The sequence below is a fragment of the Hyla sarda genome, unplaced genomic scaffold (genome assembly GCF_029499605.1).
Source record: "Hyla sarda isolate aHylSar1 unplaced genomic scaffold, aHylSar1.hap1 scaffold_251, whole genome shotgun sequence".
Lineage (NCBI taxonomy): Eukaryota > Metazoa > Chordata > Amphibia > Anura > Hylidae > Hyla > Hyla sarda.
Genome location: NW_026609198.1, coordinates 230,883 through 245,958, shown reverse-complemented (window position 1 = coordinate 245,958; position 15,076 = coordinate 230,883). Strand labels below are relative to the sequence as shown.

Here is a 15,076-nt window from a genome sequence, read left to right as displayed (position 1 = left end):
ATAGTCAGGTGTATACATTATATACGGTATATAGTCAGGTGTATATATTATATAGGGTATATAGTCAGGTGTATACATTATATAGGGTATATAGTCAGGTGTATACATTATATACGGTATATATTGTCAGGTGTATATATTATACAGGGTATATAGTCAGGTGTATACATTATACAGGGTATATAGTCAGGTGTATACATTATACAGGGTATATAGTCAGGTGTATACATTATATAGGGTATATAGTCAGGTGTATACATTATATAGGGTATATAGTCAGGTGTATACATTATATACGGTACATAGTCAGGTGTATACATTATATAGGGTATATAGTCAGGTGTATACATTATACAGGGTATATAGTCAGGTGTATACATTATACAGGGTATATAGTCAGGTGTATACATTATACAGGGTATATAGTCAGGTGTATACATTATACAGGGTATATAGTCAGGTGTATACATTATATACGGTATATAGTCAGGTGTATACATTATACAGGGTATATAGTCAGGTGTATACATTATACAGGGTATATAGTCAGGTGTATACATTATATAGGGTATATAGTCAGGTGTATACATTATACAGGGTATATAGTCAGGTGTATACATTATACAGGGTATATAGTCAGGTGTATACATTATATACGGTATATAGTCAGGTGTATACATTATACAGGGTATATAGTCAGGTGTATACATTATACAGGGTATATAGTCAGGTGTATACATTATATAGGGTATATAGTCAGGTGTATACATTATATACGGTATATAGTCAGGTGTATACATTATATACGGTATATAGTCAGGTGTATACATTGTATAGGGTATATAGTCAGGTGTATACATTGTATACGGTATATAGTCAGGTGTATACATTGTATAGGGTATATAGTCAGGTGTATACATTATACAGGGTATATAGTCAGGTGTATACATTATACAGGGTATATAGTCAGGTGTATACATTATACAGGGTATATAGTCAGGTGTATACATTATACAGGGTATATAGTCAGGTGTATACATTATATACGGTATATAGTCAGGTGTTTACATTATACAGGGTATATAGTCAGGTGTATACATTATATACGGTATATAGTCAGGTGTATACATTATATACGGTATATAGTCAGGTGTATACATTATATACGGTATATAGTCAGGTGTATACATTATACAGGGTATATAGTCAGGTGTATACATTATACAGGGTATATAGTCAGGTGTATATATTATACAGGGTATATAGTCAGGTGTATATATTATACAGGGTATATAGTCAGGTGTATACATTATATAGGGTATATAGTCAGGTGTATACATTATATAGGGTATATAGTCAGGTGTATACATTATATACGGTATATATAGTCAGGTGTATATATTATACAGGGTATATAGTCAGGTGTATACATTATACAGGGTATATAGTCAGGTGTATACATTATATAGGGTATATAGTCAGGTGTATACATTATATACGGTATATAGTCAGGTGTATACATTATATACGGTATATAGTCAGGTGTATACATTATACAGGGTATATAGTCAGGTGTATACATTATATACGGTATATAGTCAGGTGTATACATTGTATAGGGTATATAGTCAGGTGTATACATTGTATACGGTATATAGTCAGGTGTATACATTGTATATGGTATATAGTCAGGTGTATACATTGTATAGGGTATATAGTCAGGTGTATACATTATACAGGGTATATAGTCAGGTGTATACATTATACAGGGTATATAGTCAGGTGTATACATTATACAGGGTATATAGTCAGGTGTTTACATTATATACGGTATATAGTCAGGTGTTTACATTATACAGGGTATATAGTCAGGTGTATACATTATATACGGTATAGAGTCAGGTGTATACATTATATACGGTATATAGTCAGGTGTATACATTATATACGGTATAGATTCAGGTGTATACATTATATACGGTATATAGTCAGGTGTATACATTATACAGGGTATATAGTCAGGTGTATACATTATACAGGGTATATAGTCAGGTGTATACATTATATAGGGTATATAGTCAGGTGTATACATTATACAGGGTATATAGTCAGGTGTATACATTATATAGGGTATATAGTCAGGTGTATATATTATATACGGTATATAGTCAGGTGTATACATTATATACGGTATATAGTCAGGTGTATACATTATACAGGGTATATAGTCAGGTGTATACATTATATACGGTATATAGTCAGGTGTATACATTATACAGGGTATATAGTCAGGTGTATACATTATACAGGGTATATAGTCAGGTGTATACATTATATACGGTATATAGTCAGGTGTATACATTATATAGGGTATATAGTCAGGTGTATACATTATATAGGGTATATAGTCAGGTGTATACATTATACAGGGTATATAGTCAGGTGTATACATTATATAGGGTATATAGTCAGGTGTATACATTATATACGGTATATAGTCAGGTGTATATATTATATACGGTATATAGTCAGGTGTATATATTATACAGGGTATATAGTCAGGTGTATACATTATACAGGGTATATAGTCAGGTGTATACATTATACAGGGTATATAGTCAGGTGTATACATTATACAGGGTATATAGTCAGGTGTATACATTATATAGGGTATATAGTCAGGTGTATACATTATATAGGGTATATAGTCAGGTGTATACATTATATAGGGTATATAGCCAGGTGTATACATTATATAGGGTATATAGTCAGGTGTATACATAATATAGGGTATATAGTCAGGTGTATACATTATATAGGGTATATAGTCAGGTGTATACATAATATAGGGTATATAGTCAGGTGTATACATTATATAGGGTATATAGTCAGGTGTATACATTATATAGGGTATATAGTCAGGTGTATACATTATATAGGGTATATAGTCAGGTGTATACATTATATAGGGTATATAGTCAGGTGTATACATTATATAGGGTATATAGTCAGGTGTATACATTATATAGGGTATATAGTCAGGTGTATACATTATATAGGGTATATAGTCAGGTGTATACATTATATAGGGTATATAGTCAGGTGTATATATTATACAGGGTATATAGTCAGATGTATATATTATATAGGCTATATAGTCAGGTGTATACATTATATAGGGTATATAGTCAGGTGTATACATTATACAGGGTATATAGTCAGATGTATATATTATACAGGGTATATAGTCAGGTGTATACATTATATAGGGTATATAGTCAGGTGTATACATTATACAGGGTATATAGTCATGTGTATATATTATACAGGGTATATAGTCAGGTGTATATATTATACAGGGTATATAGTCAGGTGTATACATTATATACGGTATATAGTCAGGTGTATACATTATATACGGTATATAGTCAGGTATATACATTATATAGGGTATATAGTCAGGTGTATACATTATATAGGGTATATAGTCAGGTGTATACATTATATAGGGTATATAGTCAGGTGTATACATTATACAGGGTATATAGTCAGGTGTATATATTATACAGGGTATATAGTCAGGTGTATACATTATATACGGTATATAGTCAGGTGTATATATTATACAGGGTATATAGTCAGGTGTATACATTATATACGGTATATAGTCAGGTGTATACGGTATATAGTCAGGTGTATACATTATGTACGGTATATAGTCAGGTGTATACATTGTATACGGTATATAGTCAGGTGTATATATTATACAGGGTATATAGTCAGGTGTATACATTGTATACGGTATATAGTCAAGTGTATATATTATACAGGGTATATAGTCAGGTGTATACATTATGTACGGTATATAGTCAGGTGCATACATTATGTACAGTATATAATCTGTTGTATACTAAGTGCGAGCTCACACCTGCCCCGGGTGTAGTAATAAGTGTGAGCTCAGAACTGCCCTGTGTGTAATAGTAAGTGTGAGCTCAGACCTGTCCCGGGTGTAATAGTGAGTGTGAGCTCAGACCTGTCCCGGGTGTAACAGTGAGTGTGAGCTCAGACCTGCCCTGTGTGTAATAGTAAGTGTGAGCTCAGACCTGTCCCGGGTGTAATAGTGAGTGTGAGCTCAGGTATAAAATTAAGTGTGATCTCAGACCTGCCCTGGGTGTAATAGTGAGTGTGAGCTCAGATCTACCCCATGTGTAATAGTGTGAGCTCAGATCTGCCCCGGGTGTAATAGTGAGTGTGAGCTCAGACCGGCTCCATGTGTAATAGTGAGTGTGAGCTCAGATCTGCACCGTGTGTAGTAGTGTGAGCTCAGATCTGCCCAGTGTGTAATAGTGAGTGTGAGCTCAGATCTGCCAAGTGTGTAATAGTGAGCGTGAGCTCAGATTTGCTCCAGGAGTAATAGTGAGTGTGAGCTTAGACCTGCCCTGTGTGTAATAGTGAGTGTGAGCTCAGATCTACCCTGTGTGTAATAGTGAGTGTGAGCTCTGACCTGTCCCATGTGTAATAGTAAATGTGAGCTCAGATCTACCCCGGGTGTAATAGTAAATGTGAGCTCAGATCTACCCCGGGTGTAATAGTAAGTGTGAGCTCAGATTTGCACCGTATGTAATAGTGAGTGTGAGCTCAGATCTGCCCAGTATGTAATAGTGAGTGTGAGCACAGATCTGCCCAGTGTCTAATAGTAAGTTTGAGACCTGTCAGACCTGTCCCGGGTGTAATAGTGAGTGTGAGCTCAGATCTGCCCCGTGTGTAATAGTGAGTGTGAGCTCAGATCTTCCCCATTTGTAGTAGTGAGTGTGAGCTCAGATCTGCCCTGTGTGTAACAGTGAGTGTGAGCTCAGACCTGTCCTGGGTGTAATAGTGAGTGTGAGCTCAGATCTGCCCCGTGTGTAATAGTGAGTGTGAGCTCAGATCTTCCCCATTTGTAGTAGTGAGTGTGAGCTCAGATCTGCCCCATTTGTAGTAGTGAGTGTGAGCTCAGATCTTCCCCATTTGTAGTAGTGAGTGTGAGCTCAGATCTGCCCTGTGTGTAACAGTGAGTGTGAACTCAGACCTGTCCTGGGTGTAATAGTGAGTGTGAGCTCAGATCTGCTCTGCGTGTTATAGTGAGTGTGAGCTCAGACCTGTCCTGGGTGTAAAAGTAAGTGTGAGCTCAGACCTGCCCCAGGTTTAATAGTGAGCTTAGACCTGCCCCGGGTGTAGTAGTGAGTGAGAGCTAAGACCTGCCCCGGGTGTAATAGTGAGCCCAGACCTGTCCCGTGTGTTATAGTGAGTGTTTCGGTATCAAATAAGGAGGGATCCTGTCTTCAATTGGATGTCCCTGGACTTATGGTAGGATGAACGCCGTATGTACCGACCCTTAGTTGTATCCGCCGGCATCAAACTGAAATCCGGATCCCGCGGCATACTGTCACCAGGAGCAGCACTCATACTCACCTAGTGACTCTACTCAGGACACACACACACACGATTATAAGCTGACTCAGGAGCGCGGTCTGCTGCACTTTGGAGGTGGAGTCACTAGGTGACCAGGGCCATAGACATCAGAGGGGGGCACTGCTCTGTAACATCATACGGCAGGATCCCAACAGATACGACTGCATGGAGATACAGTGTGAACCAAGCCGTACACTTCTCTGATCATTGTGGTCATTATACTGGGGATTGATTGGGATCTTTTTACCTCTATATCCTTCCTATTCTTTATATTATTGATGTTTTATATGTTGTTTAGTTCTGTTTGATCAGCCGGTCAGAAGTGAAAACCATCGGTGGCGAGAATCAGCGTGGCCCTACAGAGCGGGCCGATGGTCTGTCAGCCGACCGACAGCGTGCAGAGACCTCTGGTGGAGCCGTGATGGGGACCAGGATTATATCCACAATCATCTGGTTCTTACGTAATATAAACCCCATGACTCTGTATAAACCTTCACTGGCCCCGTATTGAGGTTCACTGCCCCTGCAGCCCCATATAAACCTTCACTGCCCTGCAGCCCCGTATAAACCTTCACTACCCCGCAACCCTGTATAAACCTTCACTGCCCCCCGACCCTGTATAAACCTTCACAGCCCCCGTATAAACCTTCACGGCCCTGTATAAACCTTCACTGCCCCCCGACCCCGTATAAACCTTCACAGCCCCCGTATAAACCTTCACGGCCCTGTATAAACCTTCACAGCCCCCGTGGCCACATAGAAACCTTCACTACCCCCCTTTATCCTTCACAGACCCCATGGTCCTGTATAAACCTTCACAGCCCCTATAAACCTTCATGGCCCACGAGCCCCCATATAAACCTTCACTGCCCACGTGGCCCTGTATAAACCTCTGCCCCCCGTATAAACCTTCATGGTCCCTGAGCCCCCATATAAACCTTCACGGTCCCTGCGGCCCTGTAAAAAACCTTAACTGCCCCTGTGGCCCCTTATAACCCTTCACATTTCTTGTCTGTCCTGTGAATATAAATTGGTGGGAGACACATTTAAGCCTTTTAGGGATTATTTGACACCTATGCATCCCAAAGTCACCTGACACATCCAGCAGACCATAACGTCATGTGATCAATGTGGCCAATGAGTGCGCATCACAGCCACGTTTCCATGTTATGCATTGATTGGCTGCTACAATCATGTGATGTCTCTGTAGAGGTTACAAGACACAGTGACTGAGTGGTGGACCTCTTCAGTCAGGTGGCAGCCATTATTGTGAGAAGTACCACAAGGACACGGTGACTTATAAATAACGCTCATGTTATTACAGCGAGGAACCTAAGATCACAAAGGTCGACTGATCCGAACACCTCACAGGACATTTACAGGAGACGTCTGGAGACCTACAAGAAGCTTCACCCAACACCAAGTCCACCAAGCAGGGGCTAAAGTCTACGAGGCAGACAATGGTCTGCTCCATGCATTCTCCACCTCCTCCATCATCTAGGGAAGTCGTCCATATCTTATTACACCTGACAAGATTATATGTGAGGACACCGCCTGATTTGGAGTGTCTCGTTCGGCTCACGTTGACTGTAGACACTGGGACTGTCCACTTTCTCCAGGATCTGTGGACAAATCTTGGAGCTCATAGAAACTGCTGGATTTCACTGAGATGTCTCTAAAGACATGGAGGTCACTGAATGACATGAGGAGTCTCCAGCACCACTCCGGACCACGGTGATCTAATACACTCGGAGGTCCACACTTACAGGATGTCCTTGTGTCTACCCTACAGCTTCTGACCATTACGTGAAGTCTGTGCTGCCTCTTGGAGGTGGATTCGTTCATGACTTAGTAGAATGCCTCTACGATTAAACCTCTTGCCGCAGTGGTTGCAGGGGTAGGGTCGCTCTCCAGTGTGGATCCGCTGGTGGGTGGTCAGGTTGTGTTTAAGGCTGAAGCTTCTTCCGCACTCCTGGCAGGAGTAGGGTCTCTCACCTGTGTGGAGCCGGACGTGCTTGGTGAGGTGCTGCTTCTGAATGAAGCTTTTGCCACAAACGGGGCAGGGATACGGCCGTTCTCCTGAGTGGATCCTCAGGTGGTTGATCAGAGTGTGTTTTTGGTTGAAGGATTTGCCACACACAGAACATGGGAAGACTCGCCCTTGGCCCCCGTTTACATGTTTTGGGTCTCCTCTTTGCTTGTCCTTCAGTTCTGGTGCTGCGGTGATGGGGATCGAATATCTCTGGTGGCTTCTCTGATGCAACGTTAATGTCTCCTGGTGGCTGAAACTTTTCCCGCACTTGTTGCATGGATAAGGCTTGTCTGTGGCCGTTGTCCACTGCTGGATCGGAGGGAGATGTTTGAAGCTCTGAGGGTTGTGTGAGGACAGTCTATCCTCATGGATCTTCTCGTGTTTGATCAACAGATTCTTCTGAAAAAATTTCTTCCCACATTGACAACAGGCATGGATTTTCTCCCCACTGTGAAGAGGCTCATGTTGCTCCAGATCCTCTCTCTGGCTGAATATTTGGCCACACCACTGACAGGAGAAGGGTGCCGTACCCATGGGCAACTCTTCATGGCATGGCACACTTATGCTTTCTAACATCTGGACTGCAGGATCCTGATCATCTAGACTGTCCACACGCTCTATGATCAGCAGTGTTTTCTCCTCTGAGATCATAGACGTCACCATGTCTGCAGGATCCTCATGAAAATCTGAGGACTGAGATGTGGGGGCCATTTTGTTGAAGCTTGTTCCACAGTCAGTGCATCCAATCTCCCCGATGCCACCATAATTCTTCCCGCATTGTCCACAGGTGATAGGCACTGTATGCAGCTGCTCTGGTAACTTCCCAATGTCAGCACTCTTAGGTGTCACATCCTGTGCAGGGTGGGGTTCTCCTGGAGGGTCTCCTCCCGAGGGACTTTCTTCCAGTTTAGACTTGCAGTGTATTCTTTGATGGGCTTGGTAGGTGCTTCTCCGAGTGAATCTCTTTCCGCAGGCGGAGCAGCAGTATGGCTTCTCCCCAGTGTGAGTCTTCATGTGAGTGCAAAGGTTGTGCTTCATGCTGAAGCTTCGGCCGCACTCGCTGCACCTGTAGGGCTTCTCTCCTGTGTGTGTGCGGATGTGCTTGGTCAGGTGCTGTTTTTGGATAAAGCTGCGTCCACACTCAGGACAGGTGTGCGGCCTCTGACCGGTGTGAATCCTGTAATGATTGATGAAGGTTTGCTTGTTAAAAAATCTCTTTCCACACTGAGGACATATGAATGGCCGGGGGTTCAGTGTCCGCCCACTGCTGGAGACCTTAGGTACAGGATTCTTTTCAGTAATAGCCTGCTCCTTGGGCTTTGTGTCTACAGTGGGCAGCAGGTAATCCAGTCCGGAGGGGCTTACTGACTCCTCCAACTCCATCATGTTGCTCCTGCTGGCTGCTTTCTTTAGGTGACATCTCTGGTGAGTGCGCAGATTTTCCCGTCGGCTGAAGCTCTTGCCGCATTCATAACAGGGATACGGTTTCTCCCCAGTGTGAATCCTACCGTGGGTTGTGAGGTTATGTTTCAGACTAAATCCACGGCCGCACACCAGGCAGACATATGGCCTCTCTCCAGTGTGCAGCCGCTGGTGCTTTGTCAGGTGCTGTTTTTGGATAAAGCTCTTTCCACACTGGTCACAACAATATGGCCGCTCCCCTGTGTGGATACGCTGATGTTTTATCAGATTATGACGTTGTCCAAAAGCTCGTCCACACACAAGACAGTAAAACAAGGAGTTAACGTTCACGGGAGCAACGCTCTGCAATTCTTCTTCATCATCCCAGGGATCCTCCTCTTTACACTTCACATCAAACTCCACTTTCACGTCCATGTGATGAGGACTGAGTGATGACATCATGTGATCTCTGGACATCATTTGACAATCTGGAGGAGATGATGAGAGAACATGATCTGAAATCACACATAGAACCACAGAGGGACAGGAGAGGGATAGGAGGAGAGGGATAGATGGAGGGGGATAGATGGAGAGGGGTAGGAACAGAGGGGTGGGAGGAGAAGGGTAGGAGCAGAGGGATAGGAGGAGGTATGTGAGGAGAGGAATAGGTGGAGAGGAATAGGAGGAGAAGGATAGGAGAAAAGGGATAGATGGAGGGGGATAGATGGAGAGGGGTAGGAGGAGAGGGGTAGGAGGAGAGGGGTAGGAGGAGAGGGATAGGAGGAGAGGGATAGGAGGAGAGGGATAGATGGAGAGGGATAGGAGGAGAGGGATAGATGGAGAGGGATAGGAGGAGAGGGATAAGAGGGGAGGGATAGATGGAGAGGGGTAGGAGCAGAGGGGTGGGAGGAGAGGGATAGGTGGAGAGGGATAGGAGGAGAGGGGTAGGAGGAGAGGGATAGATGGAGAGGGATAGATGGAGAGGGATAGATGGAGAGGGATAGGAGCAGAGGGGTGGGAGGAGAGGGATAGGTGGAGAGGGATAGGAGGAGAGGGGTAGGAGGAGAGGGATAGATGGAGAGGGATAGGAGGGGAGGGATAGATGGAGAGGGATAGGAGGAGAGGGATAAGAGGGGAGGGATAGATGGAGAGGGGTAGGAGCAGAGGGGTGGGAGGAGAGGGATAAGAGGGGAGGGATAGGAGGAGAGGGATAGCAGGAGAGGGATAGGAGGAGAGGGATAGATGGAGAGGGATAGGAGGAGAGGGATAGATGGAGAGGGATAGGAGGAGAGGGATAGGAGGAGAGGGATAGGAGGAGAGGGATAGGAGGAGAGGGATAGGAGGAGAGGGATAGATGGAGAGGGATAGGAGGAGAGGGATAGATGGAGAGGGATAGATGGAGAGGGATAGGAGGAGGTATATGAGGAGAGGGATAGGAGGAGAGGAATAAGCGAGGCATAAGAGGAGAGGGATAGGTAGAGAGGGATAGATGGAGAGGGATAGGAGGAAAGGGAGAGGAGGAAAGGGGTAGGAGGAGAGGGATAGGAGGAGAGGGATAGGAGGAGGGGGATAGATGGAGAAGGATAGATGAAGAATGATAGGAGGAGGAGAAGGATAGAAGGAGAGGGATAGGGGAAGAGGGATAGGGGAAGAGGGATAGGAGGAGAGGGACAGGAGGAGAAGAGAGATAGGAGGGGAGGGGTAGAAGGAGAGGGATAGGTAGAGAGGGATAGGAGGAGAAGGACAATGGGAGAGGCATAGGAGAAGAGGGGTGGGAGGAGAGGGATAGATGAAGAGGGATAGGAGGAAAGGGATAGTAGGAAAGGGATAGTAGGAAAGGGATAGGAGGAGAGGGATAGGAGGAGAGGGGTAGATGGGGAGGGATGGGAGGAGAGGGATAGGAGGACAGGGATAGATGGAGAGGAATAGATGGAGAGGGATGGGAGGAGAGGATAGATGGAGAGGGGTAGGAGGAGAGGAATAGATGGAGAGGGATAGGAGGAGAGGGGCAGGAGGAAAGGGGTAGGATGAGAGGGATAGGAGGGGACGGGTAGAAGGAGAGGGATAGGTGGAGAGGGATAGGAGGGGAAAGGCAGGAAGGGAGGGGTAGGAGGGGAGGGATAGGAGAAGAGGGATAGGGGAAGAGGGATAGGGGAAGAGGGATAGGAGGAGAGGGATAGGAGGAGAGGGAGAGGAGGAAAGGGATAGATGGAGGGGGATAGATGGAGAGGGGGTAGTAGCAGAGGGGTGGGAGGAGAGGGATAGATGGAGAGGGATAAGAGGGGAGGGATAAGAGGGGAGGGATAGATGGAGAGGGGTAGGAGCAGAGAGGTGGGAGGAGAGGGATAAGAGGGGAGGGATAGGAGGAGAGGGATAGCAGGAGAGGGATAGGAGGAGAAGGACAATGGGAGAGGGATAGGAGGAGAGGGATAGGAGGAGAGGGATAGATGAAGAGGGATAGTAGGAAAGGGATAGTAGGAAAGGGATAGGAGGAAAGGGATAGGAGGAGAGGGATAGGAGGAGAGGGATAGGAGGAGAGGGATAGGAGGAGAGGGGTAGATGGGGAGGGATGGGAGGAGAGGGATAGGAGGAGAGCGATAGATGGAGAGGAATAGATGGAGAGGGATGGGAGGAGAGGATAGATGGAGAGGGGTAGGAGGAGAGGGGCAGGAGGAAAGGGGTAGGATGAGAGGGATAGGAGGGGACGGGTAGAAGGAGAGGGATAGGTGGAGAGGGATAGGAGGGGAAAGGCAGAAAGGGAGGGGTAGGAGGGGAGGGATAGGAGAAGAGGGATAGGAGAAGAGGGATAGGAGGAGAGGGATAGGGGAACAACTATAGGAGGAGAAGGATAGGAGGAGAGGGATAGATGAAGAGGGCTAGTAGAAGGAATAGGAGAGGAAAAGGAGGAGAGGGATAGCAGGAGAGGGGCAGGAGGAGAGGGATAGGATTACAGAGATAGGAGGAGAGAGGTAGAAGGAGAGGGACAGGAAGGGAGGGATATGAGGAGAGGAATAGATGGAGAGGGATAGGAGGAGAGGGATGGGAGGGATAGGAGGAGGAGGATAGGGATAGATGGAGAGGGGCAGGAGGAAAGGGGTAGGATGAGAGGGATAGGAGGGGAGGGGTAGAAGGAGATGATAGGTGGAGAGGGATAGGAGGGGAAAGGCAGGAAGGGAGGGGTAGGAGGGGAGGGGTAGAGGGATATGAGGAGAGGGATAGATGGAGAGGGGTAGATTGAGGGATAGGAGGAGAGGGGTAGATGGAAAGGGGTAGGAAGAGAGGGGAGAGGGACAGGAGGAAAGGGGTTGGAGGAGAGGGATAGGAGGAGAGGGGTAGGACGAGAGGGATAGGAGGAGAGAGGAGGAAAGGGGTAGGAGAAGGATAGGAGGAGAAGAATAGGAGGAGGGAGGGGAGGGACAGGAGGAGGGGGGTAAGAGGGGAGGGGTAGGAGCCAAGGTGAAGGAGGGGAGGCGCAGGATGGGAGGGGTAGGAGGAGAAGGATAGATGGAGAGGGACAGGAGGAGGGGGATAAGAGGGGTAGGAGGGGAGGGATAGGAGCCAAGGTGAAGGAGGGGAGGGGCAGGATGGGAGGGGTAAGAGGAGAGCGGAAGTAGAAGGGCAGGAGGAGAGGGATAGGAGAGTGGTAGGAGGAGAGGGATAAGAGGGGACGGGTAGGAAGAGAGAATAAGGAGGGGAGGGGTAGGAAGAGAGGGTAAGAAGGGGAGGGGTAGGAAGAGAGGTTAAGGAGGGGAGGGGCAGGAGTAGTTGGGAAGGGGTAGGAGGAGGGGGAGTGGGGTAGAAGGAGAGGGGTAGAAGCGGAGGGGTAGGAGAAAAGGAGGAGGGGCAGGATGGGTGGGGTAGGAGGGGAGGGGCAGGAGAGGGAGTGGGGTAGGAGGAGGGGGACTGGGGTAGGAGGAGGGGGACTGGGGTAGGAGGGGGGATAGATGAGATGGGTAGGAGCGGAGGGGTAGGAGAAAAGGAGAAGGAGGGACAGGATGGGTGGGGTAGGAGGAGGGGGAGTGGGGTAGGAGGGGGGGGATAGATGAGATGGGTAGGAGCGGAGGGGTAGTAGAAGGAGGGGCAGGATGGGTGGGGTAGGAGGAGGGGGAGTGGGGTAGGAGGGGGGGATAGATGAGATGGGTAGGAGCGGAGGGGTAGGAGAAAAGGAGAAGGATGGGAGGGGGAGTGGGGTAGGAGGAGGGGGAGTGGGGTAGGAGGAGAGGGGTAGATGGAGAGGGGTAGGAGCAGAGGGGTAGGAGAAAAGGAGAAGGATGGGAGGGGCAGGATATGGTCAGTGAGCTGATATTTATAGACTTACCATTAGATTTCAGAGCTGAGATTTTTGTCTTTTCCCACCATGAACATTCCTTGTTGGTTAGAAGGTCTCTTGTGAGTGGGTGACTGTCTCTTTTTGGTAAGTGGGTGGCTGTCTCTCTGGTGAGTGGGTGGCTGTCTGTCTCTCTGGTCACTTACTATTTCCGCACTTTCTAGTCACTTCCTGTCTCTCCTTACTTAACTCTCCCTGCACTCTGAGGTCAGTGACTGTCTCTTCCTGCACTCTCTAGCTCTCCCTGCACTCTTTGGTCACTCCCTAATCACTTGCTGCCTGTTTCTTCCTGTCTGTCTCTTCCTGCACTCTATGGTCACCTGCTGCCTGGCTCTCTGGTTTCTTGCCTGTCTCTCTCTCTGGTTTCTTGCCTGTCTCTTCCTGCACTCTCTGGTTTCTTGCCTGTCTCTCCCTGCACTCTCTGGTTTCTTGCCTGTCTCTCTCTATACTCTCTGGTTTCTCGCCTGTCTCTCCCTGCACTCTCTGGTTTCTCGCCTGTCTCTCCCTGCACTCTCTGGTTTCTTGCCTGTCTCTCCCTGCACTCTCTGGTTTCTTGCCTGTCTTTCTCTCTGGTTTCTTGTCTGTCTCTCTCTATACTCTCTGGTTTCTCGCCTGTCTCTCCCTGCACTCTCTGGTTTCTCGCCTGTCTCTCCCTGCACTCTCTGGTTTCTCGCTTGTCCCTCCCTGCACTCTCTGGTTTCTTGCCTGTCTCTCCCTGCACTCTCTGGTTTCTCGCCTGTCTCTCCCTGCACTCTCTGGTTTCTCGCCTGTCTCTCCCTGCACTCTCTGGTTTCTCGCCTGTCTCTCCCTGCACTCTCTGGTTTCTCGCCTGTCTCTCCCTGCACTCTCTGGTTTCTTGCCTGTCTCTCCCTGCACTCTCTGGTTTCTTGCCTGTCTCTCCCTGCACTCTCTGGTTTCTTGCCTGTCTCTCCCTGCACTCTCTGGTTTCTCGCCTGTCTCTCCCTGCACTCTCTGGTTTCTTGCCTGTCTCTCCCTGCACTCTCTGGTTTCTCGCCTGTCTCTCCCTGCACTCTCTGGTTTCTCGCCTGTCTCTCCCTGCACTCTCTGGTTTCTTGCCTGTCTCTCCCTGCACTCTCTGGTTTCTTGCCTGTCTCTCCCTGCACTCTCTGGTTTCTCGCCTGTCTCTCCCTGCACTCTCTGGTTTCTTGCCTGTCTCTCCCTGCACTCTCTGGTTTCTCGCCTGTCTCTCCCTGCACTCTCTGGTTTCTCGCCTGTCTCTCCCTGCACTCTCTGGTTTCTTGCCTGTCTCTCCCTGCACTCTCTGGTTTCTCGCCTGTCTCTCCCTGCACTCTCTGGTTTCTCGCCTGTCCCTCCCTGCACTCTCTGGTTTCTTGCCTGTCTCTCCCTGCACTCTCTGGTTTCTTGCCTGTCCCTCCCTGCACTCTCTGGTTTCTTGTCTGTCTCTCCCTGCACTCTCTGGTTTCTCGCCTGTCTCTCCCTGCACTCTCTGGTTTCTTGCCTGTCTCTCCCTGCACTCTCTGGTTTCTCGCCTGTCTCTCCCTGCACTCTCTGGTTTCTCGCCTGTCTCTCCCTGCAGTCAGTGATCACTGACCTCTCTCTATACGCTCCCGTACCACTGACTCTCCCTGCGCTCTGTCTCTCCCTACACTCTCACTCTCTGACTCTTTCTACACTCTCTGTCTTTCCCTGCACTCTTTGTTCACTGTCTGTCTCCCAGCATTGTCGCGGTCTCGGTGTCGCTCACCCTGCAGTCTGTGGGAGTCTCCTGCTGCAGCTCAGCTGCCTCCCTGCACATTGCATCATGGGAAGATTCTGCAGGGAGAGGAGGAGGAGACAGAGACATGCAGGACAGAGACATACAGAGAGACAGCACAGCGAGGCAT

The 15,076-nt window shown here is 47.4% G+C and overlaps 1 protein-coding gene across 1 annotated transcript; it reads right to left on the bottom strand.

The window, feature by feature from the left end:
• Positions 1 to 7,121: 7,121 nt before the first annotated feature.
• On the bottom strand, positions 7,122 to 13,879 carry LOC130323572 (zinc finger protein 850-like). The gene is made up of 2 exons (XM_056553155.1): positions 13,203 to 13,879; positions 7,122 to 9,372 (listed from the first exon to the last, which is right to left on the bottom strand). Exon 2 carries the CDS (start codon positions 9,362 to 9,364, stop codon positions 7,238 to 7,240), a length of 2,127 nt encoding a protein of 708 aa, XP_056409130.1. The 5' UTR covers positions 9,365 to 9,372; positions 13,203 to 13,879; the 3' UTR covers positions 7,122 to 7,237.
• Positions 13,880 to 15,076: the final 1,197 nt, after the last annotated feature.